The sequence below is a fragment of the Watersipora subatra genome, chromosome 8 (assembly GCF_963576615.1).
Source record: "Watersipora subatra chromosome 8, tzWatSuba1.1, whole genome shotgun sequence".
In the NCBI taxonomy this organism is placed as follows: Eukaryota; Metazoa; Bryozoa; class Gymnolaemata; order Cheilostomatida; family Watersiporidae; genus Watersipora; species Watersipora subatra.
In genome coordinates this window covers 37,378,058-37,397,271 of record NC_088715.1, presented here as the reverse complement: position 1 = coordinate 37,397,271, position 19,214 = coordinate 37,378,058, and the positions used below count along the sequence as shown (strand labels likewise).

At 33.8% G+C, this 19,214-nt stretch overlaps 2 protein-coding genes across 2 annotated transcripts; one reads left to right on the top strand and one right to left on the bottom strand.

The window, feature by feature from the left end:
- The first annotated feature begins 4,039 nt into the window (after window positions 1-4,039).
- Window positions 4,040-7,714, top strand: LOC137401709 (galanin receptor type 2-like). The gene is made up of 3 exons (XM_068088167.1): window positions 4,040-4,822; window positions 6,266-6,469; window positions 7,211-7,714. The coding sequence occupies exons 1-3, from the start codon at window positions 4,100-4,102 to the stop codon at window positions 7,268-7,270; spliced, it is 987 nt and encodes a 328-aa protein (XP_067944268.1). The 5' UTR covers window positions 4,040-4,099; the 3' UTR covers window positions 7,271-7,714.
- Window positions 7,715-9,607: 1,893 nt separating this feature from the next.
- LOC137402515 (sericin-2-like) lies at window positions 9,608-18,100 on the bottom strand. The gene is made up of 5 exons (XM_068089015.1): window positions 17,906-18,100; window positions 16,341-16,544; window positions 11,601-11,695; window positions 10,039-10,334; window positions 9,608-9,939 (listed from the first exon to the last, which is right to left on the bottom strand). The coding sequence occupies exons 1-5, from the start codon at window positions 18,098-18,100 to the stop codon at window positions 9,608-9,610; spliced, it is 1,122 nt and encodes a 373-aa protein (XP_067945116.1).
- Between the last annotated feature and the right edge of the window lie 1,114 nt (window positions 18,101-19,214).

The window sequence follows — 19,214 nt, the reverse complement described above, 5'->3', positions numbered from 1 at the left end:
AACACTAATAATAAAAATCCAGGGTTGCTTAATGGTTGGCGTTATTTCCATCTTTTAGACAAAATACATTTATCAATGCTAATATCTTCTATTGATCACATTTAACAACCACGTATGCGTGCGAGTCTTTATACATGATAGATAGTCTTTATGACGCTTGTCTCATTGATGACTGATTTTAAACCTTCTTTTAAGATTTTCCATGATTTTTTTGACAAGTTCACAGTTTCCTGCTCTTCAAAATCAGAGGAACAATAATTAAGTTAATACTTAAAAATATCAATAAGCAACTAACAGAATCTACCAAAATAAATCAATAGAACAACACAAATGCAGTAACATAATTGCTCAAAAACATGCTTAGAAAAAAAACAAACCTTTACTATTTATGCTGATTTTCAAAGCTAGCTATCATGGATTACACAATTCAATATAATCAACTACTACATTCTAATGGATAAAAGGTTGTCCAATGCACTAACACGCTCAACACTGCATCTTTATGGCCAAACTGATTCTACAAGTGTAGCCAATGCCAGATACAAATTGTTCTCATCAAGGGCATCTTATGAAAACTCCTTCCACCAAGGGGGTTCTCTCCGTCAGCATTTAATGAGGGTCAATCACTAAGCAGCAATACAGCAGTGAAGATTCAATCATTAATGGTGCCCCCAGATCCCACAGATCCCCCAGATTCCACAAACCATGTCTAGAGTAAAGACGATAATGAGACTTCTGGGCATTGCTTTCCTGATGGGCGCAGAGCTATTCCTAGGCAGCTTGTCCAATGGACCAGTTGCTCATGCAAAAAGAGTTTGCACAAGTCTATGCGACTGCGTAGAGTGAAGCAATGAAATGACTGACGAGATTGAGGATGGTAATCAATTAGCCGGTGATGATGAGCTTTAAGATTATAATTATGTACTAGTTTTATTAAATACTTCGCAATATGCTGTCTAGAATCAATCAAAAGTTTTTGATGTATCATGATAAACAGACTGTGTACTTTGGTAAACATGCTATATAATAATCATACAATGTACCAAGATACCCAAACAAAGACATGATATTAATTAATCATCCAGAAAGTTTGCTTTCATCGAACATACTGCACCAATATTGTTTTAATGCACTACTAGTACAATAAATGTGAAACTAAGCAAGAGATTTCGCATATATACATGTATGTCAGTTAAATAAAAAGAAATCATATGTACCGACGGAAAGTACTAAGAGAAGCATAATAAATACTTTATTCTTGTCACATGTTGCCCAGCAATATAATAATTTCATTTAAAAGATTAAACATTAGATTCGTTAGTTAGTCCGCGTCACAACCAGTGTACCCAATGAGGTATACAGTATAGCCGGTCAATCAGTAGTTGTACAGGTTTCATTGTAAAGAGTATGAAAAGGGTTTCTGGCAGACCAGTGGCTAAGATGATGGTGAGAAATGTTCGTTATATTGAGTACCTGGCGGCCGACTACAATATAAAGAATCACATCCATTACAGACAATGAGTTCAAAATAAAAAATTATCATATAGACGTATAAGAGCTGACATTTATGGTGCAATATTTATCGATCATAACCTATCAGAAAAAACAAAAAACAGAAAAACTGGAAAATATGAAGAGTTACAGGACTGATTTGGTGTGTACGCAATGTGCATAGCCCTACATGAAAGAAATAGATGTACACCTTTTAGCTCTTGCCATAGCAATACTTAGTTAACTCATACATCACATACTTCTGTAAGGTATGACATGTGACCACTATAACGGTACAATATTACTCAATAGATTAAAACACAATAGAATATGTATTAATATATAATATTGTACAACATAATACAATATATAAATCCTATATAACACAATTCAATGCAGTTCAATACAATACAACATAATACAGCTATTATAATACAATACACCAGAATATAGTGAAGTAACACAATAATACAGTACTGATAAGTTCTGCATGACACAATATAATAACTTAAAACTAATCAAACCATCAGTTAAATAATAATCATACAGTTGCATGGAGGTACTACACTTTCTGTTGATATTGGTTTGACATTTCAAAGAGGAATACAGTCTCCAATTTTGTAAATAGGCAAGTTAAGTCTTAATAAAAATCAGCAGAGGCATGATATACATGTATAACCACAAAGTCCAATATCACTGGTTTATTAAAAATACCCGATCTAGGTATTATATTTATAAAGCCCAATAATATAGGTAGCTAATAATGTTATGTAGTGCTACGGTCTTAGCCTCATTGCTTAGCCTGAAAATTAAGCAAATTGAATTAAGCCATTGAGTGTATGAAACACAGAATGTCTAAAGACACAGCAACAATATCTATGGCAGAGAGTAGTTTATTGTATAGTTTTTAACCAATATGTAAAATATGGACTGAGAAGTTCGACAACGATTTATTATAATCAACACCTATCACTCACTGATCCAGCCGACTACAGTAAACAGGCAACGAACACGAAAGATTTTCAATAAAGCGATGCATTCAATCTTTGATTGATGAATCGTTTGATTATTTATTGAAGTATTAAGTAAAACAGTTTGCTATCATCTCACCTTAGTTTGTTTCAGGGGTTTGAGATTCTTTGCGACTTAAGAAGCTCTTGGTTATTTTGACTCACTAGCAATCTTCATCAAGCATTGAGTGTGGTATTTACATATGACAAACACTGCGAGTTGCTACAATGACTTTAATAAGTTTGCTACGAACCTATCTGACTGTTTGTAGGGAGTGCTTTACATCTCATAAAAACTTTATGTTATCGCCTTTTTTTCGTTAGTAAGACTTGTTGGCTTATTAGAATGAAGAAATTACTTATAATTAATTATGTAATCCATAATAGCTAGCTGTGGTAATCAATTTAAATAGATATATTAAATTTACACCACTACTAATCGAGCTTGACTGAGTTAACTTATAAGAGCTTGTAATCACATTTCCACATATTTTGCACCGACAACACAGCAGAGTAAGACATGGTGAATCTTTTGATACCAAATAACTGTAATGTGAATTTTGTTGCAAGTCAATCGTTAACGACTGTTTCTGACAGGGCGATAGCGAAAACAGTCTAAGGGCCTATGGGCTATCAGTGTAAGTTAATACGTTCCGTATTAAAAAAGGCATAGATTTAGGCTTATGTAGCTGATTGGCTGATTTGGCTAATTGCACATGGTGCGAAGGAAATCTTATTTATGTATTTCTAGTACATATACAGTATATACAATGTATATTTATAGATATATATATACATACATATACAGTATATACAATGTATATATATATATGTATATATATATATATATATATATATATATATATATATATATATATATATATATATATATAATCTGCAATAGTGTTGCTTTATTTTTGTTGCTATGGCAACGAACGCTGATGACTCAATAATATATATATAAATATATATACAGTATATATATAAATGTATTAATAAATACATACATAAATATATATATATAAATATATATATATAAATATATATATATTATTGAATCATCAGCGTTGCCATGGCAGCAAAGTCAAAGCAACATTATTGCAGACGCTTGAACATCGGCAATGTGTGTCAGCAAGTTACTGTAGCAATTTAACAAGGATGAATGCTCATTCTGAAGAAATTAATGAAACCGTAGGTTAAATTTCAACAAAGTATTCAACAAAATTTATGGAACTGGTCATTGCTATTTGTCTGCTGAGAATCAATTAACAGACAAACTGTTGTGGCTGCTAGTTAATCCTTTTGCTATTTGTAGACGCACAACTTTAAACTTTAGTACTTGTAATTATGTGATTGATTGCTGGAGTGATTACTAGGCGGGTGACGAGCAGGTGTGTGACGAGCAGGTGTGTGACGAGCAGACGTGTGACGAACAGGCGCGTGTGACGAGCAGGCGTGTGACGAGTGCAACTGCACTCATCATTCGTGTGGTATATAAACTTCCAACACTCACTCACTTTGTTAAACGATGACAGTTCTTGAAAAAGTCGTTTTCCATTGTTTTATCTTCGCTCATATTAATACTGCTTATTGTGACAATGGCGGCAAATGCATCTAATGATTTAGTTCTTAACTTCATCCAAGAAAACACGGAAGGGTTTCAGCGTGAAACAATGAACATTCAGCTGTCAGCGATGGAAGCCACGGTTTTTGAGTCATATTTTGTTATAGCTACTGTAGTGGGTGTGTCTCTGAATATTCTGACAATTATCGCTCTTATATTTGGTGAGAACGTGAGCAAGAAGGTGAAGATACAGCTAATAAATCTAGCTGTTGCTGACACTATATTTGCATCATTATATTTGCCTTGGCTAAAAGAGTTTTATTTAAGACGCTCATTTATAAATAATTTACTGCAATGTATTACTTACTATCTTATGGCGCAGTCAGCGATGCATGCGAGTGTACTGTGTAATGCTGCTATTAGCTTAGAAAGAGTTGTTGTTATATGTTTTCCATTCAGAGCAAAAGGATACACGAAGTCATGGAAGTTTGGTGTAGTAACACTTATTTGGCTTTGTGCTGCTTTACCAGAAATAGCAACTATCTATTTCTTTAAAATGGAGCCTGTGGGCGATGTTAACATCTGCTCAACTTCTATGGACAAGTTTGTCCTTGCATTGGTAGAGTTTAGCAAATACTGTTTCTCTGCGGTTATCATAACTGTAAGTTACTTGGTCGTTCTGGCGCAGCTGTGTAAGAGAAAAAGGAACCATAAACTTCAGCGAACACGCCAAGAAGACAGTCAAAGGACTGGCAAGGTTTGTCTATAATGTGTTCTAGTTTACCATAACTGTGATTTACTGTCTTCAAAAGTTGGCTAGAAAACCTCATGCACAGTCCTAAAGCCCGACTATTTGTTTCTTCTGCAATCTAACATAGACACCATAAATGGTCAAATGAATGAAATTAAATTTTAACATTAGTTCAATAGTTTTAACTAGTGAACACTAGTTTGAACAATACAGGTAGTTCACAGATGTAGTTTTAGTGAGAATCACGCAGCTCTATGGTTGGACAAGTGTACAGTTAGACACGTCTATGGTCAGACAACTCTATGGTTAGTCACTTCTATGGTTAGATAACTCTGTGGTTTAACAAATTCATGATTAAATTCATGGTATTGCAACTCAAAAATTTGCATGTACTTTTATTGTACTTGTAGTTATGTTTTCATGTCACTAGTTTTGATTTTGGATTCCGTTTTATTGATATTGTTAGTTTTCATCTCTTTTAACTAGAAACTGTGGCAAGTACAACAGCTGCCTATGCTTACACAACAATAACATTATCATTAGTATTAATAGTAGTAGTAATAGTAGTAGTAGCAGTAGCAGTAGCAGTAGCAGTAGCAGTAGCAGTAGCAGTAGCAGTAGCAGTAGCAGTAGCAGTAGCAGTAGCAGCAGTAGCAGTAGCAGTAGCAGTAGTAGTAGTAGTAGCAGTAGTGGTAGTAGTAGCAGTAGTGGTAGTAGTAGCAGCAGTGGTAGTAGTAGTAGTAGTAATAGTAGTAGTAGTAGTAGCAGTAATAGTAGTATTAGTAGTAGTAGCTCCTGTAGTAGTAGTAGTAGTAGTAGTAGTAGCGGTAGCAGTAGTAGTAGTAGTGGTAGTAGCAGTAGCAGTAGTAGTAGTAGTAGTAGTAGCAGTAGCAGTAGTAGTAGTAGTGGTAGTAGCAGTAGCAGTAATAGTAGTATTAGTAGTAGTAGCTCCTGTAGTAGTAGTAGCAGTAGTAGTAGTAGTGGTAGTAGCAGTAGCAGTAGTAGTAGTAGCAGCAGTAGTAGTAGTAATAGTAATAGTAGTAGTAGCAATAGTAGCAGTTGTATTAGTTGTAGTAGTAATAACTACGGTAGCATTAGTAGTAGTAACAAACAATATGATATCAATAGTTATTAATCTTTAATAATATCTTACATATTTTGTTGTGACGAAACTCTTAACACTTTATGGTGACACCTGTACAACATAGGTCTGAAATCTGTTTTCGACTATTGTGGTATTTTGTGTTTTAATGGTACAACCATTATCTGTTCAGCAAATTCACTCAATTTGTGTAATCACTAAAAACTAAATTGTTTTTTAAGAGTTTTTAGGAGTTAATAATAATATCAGCAAATTTTTATGAGCAAATCACAAGTTTTGAGTGGATTCGCTGCGGTTTGCTATGGGCCAGATATATAAAACTGTTACCTTTATTCTTATTCTTTTAGCTACTGGTGATGCTGTCGGTTGATGCCTTCCTCACTATGCTGACATGGCTTTCATCCTCTTCTCTCGAGATATATCAACACCTTAACGGTCAACCTCTGTTTACAAACACTTCATTTGTGTATGATGTCTGTCTAGAAGTTCTCTTTACTTCAAATGCCTTCACAACCCCAATTGTCTACATGATATTCAATGGCTACTTTCGGGTAGGCTTTTACCTTTCTTAACGGAATAGGCTAGGATGCCTTTTTTGGACATGCTATTTAAAAAGAAATATCTAGAGTTTTTTTAACTAAGAATTGTTTCAACAGTATGAACTATAATTGTTTAATCTAAAAGCATTATTTGGTTTCAAAAGTTGAGACTTGCAAAACATTTTAGTCTAGTTTACATTAATTTGATGATTTGCTTTTACTGTGATTATACAAAAATCAAAACTTCAATAGACAAAAACATGGAAAATGATATGAAATAGTTTGACCATAAAAAGTATTTAGTTGGTCAGTAGACAGTCTTTGAGACGGTCAAATATTGAAAACAGCAAATCTTTGGTATAGTAAAAAGAGAATTTACTATAGTATTAAATTGCCATAGATAGTCATTTCTGTGTGATGGCTTCATTTTGTTTCCCATTTTATATGAGAGTTTGTTAAATCATATCAATGCAACTTGCTCCACCGAAATTGAAAAATAAGAATATTTAGTTTTGAGCATGTCTGGTGCATGTAGGGCTTAATTTATTTTATAAAATATTTAAAACTATTTGTGCAAACTTTAAATTTAGCGTATATGTTGTTTTAATAACACAAATACAAATTTTTTGATACTTAACACAAATTTGGTTTATTTTATTGGGATTTAATTATGAATTGATATGAGTTTGTGAATTTATTTGAAAATAGTTTTGCGCTAAAATCTTTAAAGACACTTTGATATGTATTTTGCAGAAGGATGTCTGGTTGGTTTTGAAAAAACCTCTGCTATGGTGCAAGCAAAGGGAAACCTAGGTTCTCTCTTTATCATATCAGATGCTCTGCTTTTGCACTATTTAAGCGTTACGAAAGAGATTGCCTACACAAACAGTTTATTGAGAGAAGTTTACTCGCTGATTTACAGTTTACAATCTGCGCTTTAAGAGAGAAAGACATTCCTGTGGAAGACAATATTTATTATGTTACTGCCAAATTATATTTGCTACTAAAGCATTTACTTTATGATGGTTGGGGTTGAAGCCTGATTGTGTCACTTTTATTAATATGCACTTACAGTTCTTTATTACTACAAGATATGAGACTGTCAAACGTATCAAATATTGAATATTTCATTTTGCTAACAGAGATGCTAATACAATCTTTACACTTGTTATTCATTATAACATTAAATGTTGGTGTAATTAAAAAAAGGTTTTTGTGTATATACATATGTACTTTATCTAGCACAATAAAGTTGTGATAAAGATGTGTATATGATAGCAATAGATGCTCAAGTAGAAGAATATTTAAAACATTTTAGTCACGGAACAAGATTTCCTCAGCTAGCTACAAGGCAGCACAGAGATGCCATGTTGCCATGTGCTGCTTACACAAACAATGGCCTATCAAGCAGTAATGTGACTATTCACATATATATATATATATATATATGTATATATAAATATGTATATATATATATATATATATATATATATATATATATATAGTATAGATATAGTATAGATAGATATGAAAGTTATATATATATATATATACATGTATACATACATATATATCTCTATGTGCTAGTGCGCACCTAGAATTAAATAAATTTTCAGTTGAACGGTTGAACAGTGAAACGGTTGAACAGTGAAACAGAGTCATAAACTTCTGCTGTTGATGATTGAGCCATGATAGCAATAAGTTCATCAAACGTTTAATTTTATCAAAGATAAATAATAGACAATAGATTTTTAACATTTATTTTTAACAAGGTTAATTTGCAGCCAAATGCTGCCAACAAATACGGGGAGCTGCCAACAAATACGGGGAGCTGCCAACAAATATGGGGAGCTGCCAACTGTGTATTACTGGTTGATGCATTTTAAGTTTAAAATCATCTAATTACTTAGCGCCACTTTGACTGAAAAAGAGAGCGGACAATTCCACACAGGATATTTCACTGTATCAGCTCTAAAGTTCACATCAAATCGTTAAACTGCTAATCAACATTGAACAACTTTTAAGGTTTGATTCAATCTTTCATTTAAAAATAGGGGTGCATCCCAGATTATTTGGTCAAATAAAAATGAGAAAGGCTTTCAAAAGAGGCTAGAAAAACTTACCATATCTTTCTGACTATTCAGAAATGTTTAATTTTGTTTTAAAAATAAATGCTTGATCTGATTTCATAATTTGACGTACCATATTAATATTTTATCGTTGAAGATTGACTGGCAACAAAATTCACATTACAGTTATTTAGTACCAAACAATTCACCATGTCTTACTCTGCTGTGTTGTAGGTGCAAAATATGTGGAAATGTGATTAAAAGCTCTTAAAAGCTCAAAAACGAACAGTTAATCGCAGCCATCACGAAAACGCCGTAGATTGAAATCTCTTTATTTCAATGACGTATTCAAACATTGTGATTGTTGTTTTGAGACAAAGATGACATCAAATTGCAGCTAATTTTTTAGCTTCTTATTGGTCTTAATTTCATTTGAGTGATTTCAATTCACATTTATAAACTCTTTGTAGAATTACAAGAGTTATCAGTGTTATTTCTTTGAGAAGATAACTCCTACTCTTGGTTTACTAGACTCACTCAGGTTAGGTTGTCTGGCGCTAATTTATTTTTATATATACTTATAACGTTGCTGTTGTTACAGTCCTCGATGTAGGAGAGCTAGAAGGTTACAGAGAATGATGTAATCTAAGCAGCTCTGCATGCTGTCAACTCTGTAGCTAGTAAACCTTGTCCCATGAAGTTTGGAGAGGGTACCAACAACTCCCTCTACATATAACAACCAGTACATAGTGTTCTTTCATAGAGCGTGTAAATAGTAAGTACAGTTCATGAAGTAAACCTTTTACCAAAACAAAAAGGGACGCCTTGCCACCAGCACCACAATACATACAAGCGAGCAAACGCCCACTATGTACTATAAACTATGTTATAGTCATAGTTATATCCTTTTGAAAAGGTGCCGACAATTGCAGATATCTCTATGGAAACTGAGTACATGGTTCTCATAACACTAGCTTATCCAAGCTAAACAATAAATTAGTAAATGTACAACGATACTATATGTACCGTACTGTAGTTACAACACTGTATTCTAGTACCAAGTAAAACTTAGTGTTGGATATCAATTGCCATCCAAAGCAGCACTGCTAGACTCTACACTGCTAGACTTTGCGCTGCTAAACTCTGTGCTGGTAGACTCTACACTGCTAGACTCTACACTGCTAGACTCCACACTGCTAGACTCTACACCGCTAGACTCTACACTGCTGGACTCTACACTGCTAGACTCCACACTGCTAGACTCTACACTGCTAGACTCTACACTGCTAGACTCTACACTGCTAGACTGTACACTGCTAGACTCTACACTGCTGGACTCTACACTGCTAGACTCCACACTGCTAAACTCTACACTGCTGGACTCTACACTGCTAAACTGTACACTGCTAGACTCTACACTATTAGACTATACACTATTAGACTCTACACTACTAGACTCTACACTACTAGACTCTACGCTGCTAAACTCTACACTGCGAGACTCTACACTACTGGACTCTACACTGCTAAACTCTACACTGCTGGACTCTGCACTACTGGACTCTACACTGCTAAACTCTACATTGCTGGCCTCTACACTGCTAAACTCTACACTGCTGGACTCTACACTACTAAACTCTACACTGCTGGACTCTACACTGCTAAACTCTACACTGCTGGACTCGACACTGCTAAACTCTGCACTGCTGGACTCTACACTACTAAACTCTACACTACTAGACTCCACACTGCTAAACTCTACACTGCTGGACTTTACACTGCTAAACTCTGCACTGCTGGACTCTACACTGCTAGACGAAGCTTTCTCTACTTTTTGTTTTGTGTTTCAATTTATTTTTCATTGTTTTTGTTTTCATCCTCACTCATTCTCCTATTTATATAAAGTTAACAAAAACAATCGGTGTCACTTTCTCCTACAATTTTATTAGGTTTCATTGTTAGTAATTATGTTCAAATAGATAGTGTAAATAGAACTGGTATATCAATGTAATCATGTGACCGACCCAAATACATTGACGTCATACATAATGGATGATTTGTCTTCAACCAAAAATACTGATCGTTTCTTATTATCCTTAAAGATGAATTTTAAAAAAAGGTTAGTAGATCTTATCATAACTTATCAATGTATTTTATCATTTGTGATTGTTTTTGATGTTTGAGGAGGTCTTACCGCCAGGATGTTTCAAGATTAAAATCAACAAAACTTTGTGAAAAGATCAGAAGAAAAATACATGCAAAATGATGTGACTAGTTGTAATTGTTGCAATGGGTGATATCGGCTATTGAGTTCCATTTGGAGAGTTACGAATCTCTATTTTGTCCGTCTCTTCGCAACTACAGACTTCATAATCACACTTTCCCTTAACATCAACCAGGAGTTTCATCAATTTTAATTTTGAAAAAATCATATATCAACAACAATTGCAAATGATAAAAAAATGTTGATACTTTTTAAAAAAAATCAACTAAAATTTTGTCTGTTTCTCTTTAAAAGCCCAAAAGCTCTTATTTTCTAATTTTGGCTGATAGTTGTTGATAGGTGTGAATGCATCATAAACTCTTATAATTAATTTTTACACTAATGAAAAATATAAAAAACATTACAATCAGCATTTACAACAAACAACCTGCCAAAGGTAGAGAAGTTGTTGATTAATCATCTACTGTGGTATTGCGCAAGTTCCTGCTGTCCTTCAGAAGTAGAGATTATAGAGAGATTATAGTGGTGAGATTATAGTGAGAAAATATAATGGTGAGCGTGGCAATGAGTAACCAGAATATATTGTCAAAGTGCCAAATGCTTGTATAACTATCATCTACTAAGTCATTAATCATTATCTCAGTTTTATAGCCAAGAACCTTCATTATTACTGTCAAACTGGCGTATTTTCTTCATTTAACATTTTAATATTTTAATTATCAACATTTGCTATAAACTAGCAAAAGAAGAAAAGACAACTGCTATGTTAGTAATATAATAACAGTGCAATTAAGAGCTAACAAATACCCGCATGATATAACTAGAAGTGTTGAGTTTGTAATCATCTGACTCGTGCACTCGTACCAGATCATCTGACTCGTAACAGATCATCTGACTCGTGCACTCGTACCAGATCATCTGACTCGTGCACTCGTACCAGATCATCTGACTCGTACCAAACAGCAAACAGTCTTTGCAACTATTGCTTTCAAGTTTAAGTGATATAATCAGTCAACGTGAGAATTTGTAAAAATTGTTGTCAATGTTATATGTATATCAACATATTTATTGAGGTTTCTATTCATGTACAAATTATATATATGTATACATATTATATATACATATTATATATACATATTATATATACATATAGGCCTACATATTGTATACATACATACACCTATATACATGTATATATAAATCTAAAAGTTTGTCTGTCTGTACTTCAATATGTTTTTCGGTATGTCCGACAATAGCTATTAAATCTTGGAATTAAAAATCTCACATCGTGCTGGATTTCAACTCACAAAGATTGTAACCGCAAGTTTGTAGTTCCACTTGTCTAACCATGAGTCCCCGAGCATACATGTGGAGTTGTTGTGTATGTCCAGCTATAGCCATTAAAATCTTGAAATTAAAATTTCACATTCTGATGGATTTGAACTGAAGGAGATTGCTACTGCAAGTTTAAAACCCTGGGGCTCTACCACTACAAGGGGTCATGATCTAAGACGTTATGATATACCATATAGCATATGCACACACTAATTATTTTAGCATTACGCCCACGCGTTACAATGCCATTGTTAAGAAATATTTTGGGCCAAGTATATGCAATACGTTGCTTCTTCGTCTTTGTTTTCGGTAGGACTAATTTATTACCCCACACGATATCGACAATATTTTATCTCGAACTTAAATATTGGCGATTTTTGTGCTGATTATATAGGTTATTAAGAGATATACGTTGCTCGCATGGCGAGTTCAGCCTTATTGATGCCCTTTGGTAAAAATGAGTTTGCAAACAGATAAGTGATGAAATATTAGTTAAATGTTTAAAGATTACTAAAATACATACTAAAACCTCCTTTAAGTATGTGTTTAGTAAGCTAAAATCATTCAAGTTAGATTCAGTGTTTATGTTACGAGCCTGTCTCGAAGGTATTAACTCTGCATGTAGTACAATGTAATGTTATATTATATTGTAGATCATAACCACAAAATGCAGCAAAGTTATAGTAGGTAACTATAAATTACTAAGGTTAACAGTATTTTGTTACTATTTTAATGATGATGATTTTCACCAGGAGATGATTGAATTAAATAGTTACAATGGGTTTCTATAACACTTTATGTATGTCTATATGTACACTCTATGTATGTCTATATGTATGCTCTATGTATGTCTATATGTATGCTCTATGTATGTCTATATGTATACTCTATGTATGTCTATATGTACACTCTATGTATGTCTATTTGTATATTCTATGTATGTATATATGCATACTCTATGTATGTCTATATGTATACTCTTTGTATGTCTATATGTATACTCTATGTATGTCTATAGCCTACAATATTATCGTATTCCAACACTAGCATTTAAAACTTGCATGCCAATTTTTGCATGCCAACACAGTTCTTTATTGTAATCGTATTAAAACAGACTATATATTTAGCCATTACTTGCTAATGATTTCACATTCATAATTTTTATATTTTTATTTTTCCTCAAGTTTTTCAACAAAACATTTCTTTCAAGTTATGAAATTTAAAACTTTTCTCTTTTAGTTTATTTCAACTACACAAAACATTTTTTTTGTGATATGGAGTTTGAAAGTTAAAAATGCAAATGTTGGTATATGTTAAATACAAATCTATTTTCAGTCCAAAGACTTTTTTATTACCTGAGCAACGCCGGGTAGTACAGCTAAGATATGTACGCTTACATGTGTCATCAGACATTTTTGTAAATTAGACCCATTGTTAGAGAGTTGACATTGATTCATTTCTGTTGAATCATCAGTGGCAGGCCCAGATCAATAGAAGAGCTGATGGCCAGTGATGAGTCAGAGGTTGCACCTGTTCACTCTAATGGCCGTGTTAATATTTTAATAGCTCCAATGTTACACTTACACTAAAGTGTGAAGAAACCACAAAGGATTAGTCTATTACTGCTCTGTCATCTGTTTGTTTCTTCTTTGTTTTGGGAGGTAAGGTTGTACGTCATAGTGAGTAATGCTACATTTTTTGTAGTGATAAAGTGAGTAAGGCATTATGTCACTCTACTGTTCTCTTACCAAATCTCCTCTATGCTTTTCTCATGAACAGCCATACGAAAATATGGAAACACATGAAAATGAACATCCACCGGAAATATATAGAATGAAATAAATATATAAATAAATAAAAAGATAAATTTGTTTGTATACAACTAAAAGTGTGTTCATTGTATAAGCGCAGAAGAAGCTGTCCTGCATTCTGCGCAATAAAACATTTTGGACAATTGAATTAGTCAGAAGCTGAAGAGAGACGGGTTTAACCTTTGGTGCATAAACTTGGTTCAGGTGAATAGATTTAGTTTTATTTGGAGTGAGTGTGCAGATAAATTTTTTTTATAAATAGAGCTAATCAAGATGGAAAAGGAAGCGTTAATGGAGTTATCTACTCAATCTTGAAAAGGAAAAGACCAAAACATTGTCAAATCAAATGTCTCTCAAGACAAACTTAATATCATCACAAGTTTAAATGTTGTGTGTTGATATTTTTAGAGGTTTTTTTTGCATCAAAACTCGCTGTTAATCAGGAGATACAGAATAAAAACTGAGAAGAAATAACATGGATTTTAAATAGATTTTTACACCGTTTCACAGCAATTTGATCTCAAATATTCAAGCGGATGTTAAATAAGGTAGAGAGTGATTGAAATGGCAAAAGCAGATTGATCAGCCATCTAGAGAAGGCTGCAGACAAGTTTGTCTATTTTACACACTTTTAGGGTAACTTTTAGGGTAAACAACGTCACTTTAATTTAGAGTAATAGCTAGCTACACTTTTTACTTGAGCGATAACCCTGGTCAGTGACAAACTGACCTTATTATAGTTACGTAGGTGACTGTCTACGCTACTAAGAAAGCACCTGATCTTCTAGGCATGAAGTATTAGCACATTGTCTGCTGTTGCGAGAGGCTTTGTATAAGACAGCCTAATACATATAGTATATATATTGCCACTTGTAGTGTAAGCTTGTTATCATTCTACTGCATTATTTGGTTATCCATTGCTGAAGATTTTAAATCTATTGTGCGCCGTTGTCTATTAATATTATATCAGTTTGCTAGTGTTAGAAACGGAAGCATCTAATCATGTTCTAATCTAATCTAATGTTCTAATCTAATCATGTTCTAATCTAATCTAATGTTCTAATCTAATCTAATGTTTGCCATATTTAATATCTTAAAAATGAACTTGTACAGCAAATTAGTAGCTTAGTTAAAGAAATATATTGCTTCAATCAAAAGTATACCTAATGATGAAAATACAAATTAACAATGTCCACCATTATAAAAAGAATAGTTAGTAAAGGGTATATAATCGTACATGTAGATGTGGTATTAGCAATCTCTACAGGTTAAACAGAATATTGGTTAGATTTATTATACATATATGTTTATTATATATGCAGAAGAACTGCTGACTCATCAATGATGGTTAAACAACCATTAACAGAGCATGTGATTGGCTGAGGGTAAATACCATCGCAAGTCAATTAGATTGATTGATGTGCTCCTGTTTGCTCTAATGGTCGTGTTAATATTTTAAGAGCTCCAATGTCACACTTATACTAAAGTGTAAAGAAACCACAAAGAATTAGTCTATTACTGCTCTGTCATCTGTCTTCTTCTTTGTTTTGGGAGGTAAGGTTGTACGCAACAATGAGTAATGCTACACTTTCTGTAGTGATAAAGTGAGTAAGCCATTATGTTACTCTATTGTTCTCCTACGTAATTTCCTCCATGACTTTTTTATGATCAGCCATACATCCATCTGAAATACAAACAACTCCCAATTATTTCTTAATGTTACATAATGAAACTACAAAAGCTCCAATGTAAGATACAGAACTGGCTGTAAGAATTAAATGCAGTAATTAATTAGATTTGATGTCAGTTTTAAGTAAAATATTGTTGCATTTCTGAGTTGATAAAAAGAGCCTGACCCAACTCGATGAAACAGTTTTTATTGGGCACCTTTAATTTGTTGTGTAATTGTCGCGATTGAGCAGATAACTCCTTCAGCTACAGGTTTGATTTGAGTTCATTTTTGAGTTATCTGCCTAATGATGTACAGCCGCAGCCCTGTTCATACCAGACAGACATGTCTTTATCTCTTGAGAAGTAATTTGGAGCTAAGTGAACACTAAGGTTAGTTTAATTCTTTATGAGCCAGTTTTTGTATATTTACAAATTTATATTTTATAAAAACATATTATATTATATATATATTAACATGAAAGGTCATACATGATACATGTAACATTCAATAATTACTAGTTTAAAAGTTTATCATTACAATGTTGTCAACAGCTAAACCAAGAACAGAGCTGATTACAGCTTCGAGGACAGCGTTTCCCAAAGAACTTCTCATTTCATGAAAATTAAATATCAAATTTAATTTTATTGAAATGAGTTTTAATAATGATTTAGTAACTGGTAACAGCCAGCGATAAAAAAGGCTAAACAGTTAGTCAAATTTGAACAGATCTGCTAAAAAGTTTTCACTCGAGATAGTAACACAAAATGCTCACTCGAAAGTGATGGTTGAATATGAAGTAAATGATCGGAGTCGTGAAAGCATTCGATGAGAACACGACTTCCAAGAAGACATCAGATGCAAAGGTACTCCGTGTAAAAGGGTCTGCACCTTGAAAATCCTGATATATCTCTAGAATATTGGAGGGCAGCCAAGTCAGCAGAGTAAGGAATGCGTCAACTGACAGCATGATCAAAATCTGAAACAAACAAGCATACATGTAAAAAGATATATTAGTACAGCACTTTCTTCAGTCGAATCATCAAAATACTAAGTTAGATGATTTGCTATTGTTGGTTTAAACAAACTACCTGCTGATTTAAACAAACTACCTGTTAGTTTAAACAAACTACCTGCTGATTTAAACAACCTATCTGCTGATTTAAACAAACTACATGCTGGTTTAAACAAACTACCTGCTGATTTAAACAAACTACCTGTTGGTTTAAACAAACTACCTGCTGATTTAAACAAACTACCTGCTGGTTTAAACAAACTACCTGCTGATTTAAACAAACTACCTGCTGGTTTAAACAAACTACCTGCTGTTTTAAACAAACTACCTGCTGTTTTAAACAAACTACATGTTGGTTTAAACAAACTAGCTGCTGGTTTAAACCAACTACCTGCTGGTTTAAACAAACTACCTGCTGGTTTAAACAAACTACCTGCTGTTTTAAACAAACTACCTGCTGGTTTAAACAAACTACCTGTTGATTGCTATTCTAAATGTTATCAGAGCTGGTTAATATTCATTTATGGTTCTAATCTAAAATATATTTTATTAAAATTTAAATGCATTACTACTGCAAAATTCTGAACATGTAGTAACACCACAAAACTAGTAAGCCACACAGCCGTAGCAAGACAAGAGTAGACAACTGAAAGTTAATGTGTTAACTAACGTGCTACTGTCCCTACCTTGTTGCAAAAAAGATAAACAGTGGAGTAACAAAGTTGCCAAGTTTCAAAAGCTAAAACACACTTAACTGAAAATAATTTGCTGCGCAAGCCAACACAAACCTTGTCAGTTTTTGTCCTGTTCTCTTTTTGGACAGTTTGAAGTTTGCAGCTTGTCTGCCTTCTCTTTCTTTTACATAGTTTAGCAAATACCACTGAATAGCTCACTAGCGTTATAATTGCAGCAAAAAGGTACTTTGAAAACTGTATTAGTGAGAGCGTGAACAAGTCAAAACTAGTTGTACAAAATGTAATATTATTTGCAGACATTATTTTAAAGTAGAAAACATTTGGTATTTCTGGCAAAACTGCACAAAGCCAAATAAGTGTTACAACAGCAAACTTCCAAGACTTTGTGTATCTTTTTGCTCTGAATGGAAAACATATAACCACAACTCTTTCTAAGCTAACAGCAGCATTACACAACATACTCGCGTGGGCAGCAGATACTGCTGCCAGATAATACGGTATACATAGCTGTAAAGAATACAAAAATGATCTCCTCAAATAGAAATCTTTCAATAGTGGCAAATATAATGATGCAAATATAGTGTCAGCAACAGCTAGATTTATCAGCTGTATCTTCACCTTCTTGCTCACGTTCTCACCAAAGATAAGCGCGATAATTGTAAGAATGTTCAGAGACACGCCCACTGCGGTAGCTATAATAAAATATGCCTCGAGTAATCCAGCTTCTACATCTGATAACTCTATGCTTTCTGCTTCGAGCGTGTATCCATCTGATGAATCTTCAGTAAAGTTATCCATGAAACCATTAGACAAGTTTGCTATCATCGTCTTGATAATTGTATCTTACTTTCAACTCGACTACGTTAATTGTACGCGGAGTCAATTCAAGGTAGAAATTCTAGTTTGCTTGTGCTCTGTCTGCTTCTGCTAAAAGTGATAAAGTGATTTATATATCACGAGTGTGAGAACGAACATTCATTACTCATGTGTTTGTTTTTTTTTGCAATTTATCACTCAAGTGAAGTTAACCACCAAAGCTTACGGTTGACCTTTTCAACTCATCCGTGTAATATAAATTCATCCATCAAACTCAAGCACATCTAAATGAACACACCTCATTTAATATCACGGATATAGCCAAATGATTTCTATTGGCTGGTTTTATTCCAATAATATGAGAAGTGATCGAAGGTGGTCAGTCTTAGAAAATTCTGAAGGTTATTTAAACCAGATTTTGTCATCACCTCAACAATACTTTCATCTGACTATTTACATGGTAATTAGCTATATGAGCTCCTTAGTTATATGTACATGTATATAGCTAAGGAGCTACATATTTATAGCTACGGAGCTATATATATAAACATATACAGTGTATATATGCATGTATTATATATAATGTTGTATATATAACATTATATATACATGCACTTTGACTTTGACTATGGGTCAAAGTCAAAGTGCATGTCTTCTTCAACCCGTGAGTCAACACAAGATTGTGTATGTGTGACAGTGCGCGTTGATATGCATGATATGCACTCCTCGTTGATCGAAGTTACTTGGGTGAACTGTTCCCTAATTTCATGTACCTCATGTTCCTATATGAGGTGCCGCTTGATTATGTTACTCCTCTGAGCTACAAGTTGCTTAGCGGTTAGTGGCAATTCAGGCCGCATGTTTATTCACAATTGACGCATCCTTCCCATGTAGCTCCACCTTTGAGGTTCACTCATAAAGTAGCACTGCATGAGGTCCGTGTTATCAGTTCAAGTCCATTTCATTCGTTTTAAACCAGTAACCCATTTTCACTACCTTATCCTGGTTCAACTACAGGCAGCGCGGAACTTGTTTGACCGGGCGACGTCCGAGCCGGCATGGCTTTGGTTATTGCATTCATCATAGAGGCTGTAGAAGTTATACAAGCAAGAGTCTTGTCTAA

What these genes read in the sequence shown, in the direction of transcription:
- LOC137401709 (XM_068088167.1), top strand. Translation starts at nt 4,100, where the DNA reads ATGGCGGCAAATGCATCTAATGATTTAGTTCTTAACTTCATCCAAGAA. An exon ending in ACAGTCAAAGGACTGGCAAG is followed by an intron (nt 4,823 to 6,265) that starts GTTTGTCTATAA and finishes TTATTCTTTTAG; the next exon opens with CTACTGGTGATGCTGTCGGT. An exon ending in TATTCAATGGCTACTTTCGG is followed by an intron (nt 6,470 to 7,210) that starts GTAGGCTTTTAC and finishes TGTATTTTGCAG; the next exon opens with AAGGATGTCTGGTTGGTTTT.
- LOC137402515 (XM_068089015.1), bottom strand. Translation starts at nt 18,100, where the DNA reads ATGATAGCAAACTTGTCTAATGGTTTCATGGATAACTTTACTGAAGAT. An exon ending in TATTCAACCATCACTTTCGA is followed by an intron (nt 11,696 to 16,340) that starts GTGAGCATTTTG and finishes GGTACGAGTCAG; the next exon opens with ATGATCTGGTACGAGTGCAC. An exon ending in GTTTAGCAGTGTAGAGTCCA is followed by an intron (nt 9,940 to 10,038) that starts GTAGTGTAGAGT and finishes CTAATAGTGTAG; the next exon opens with AGTCTAGCAGTGTACAGTTT.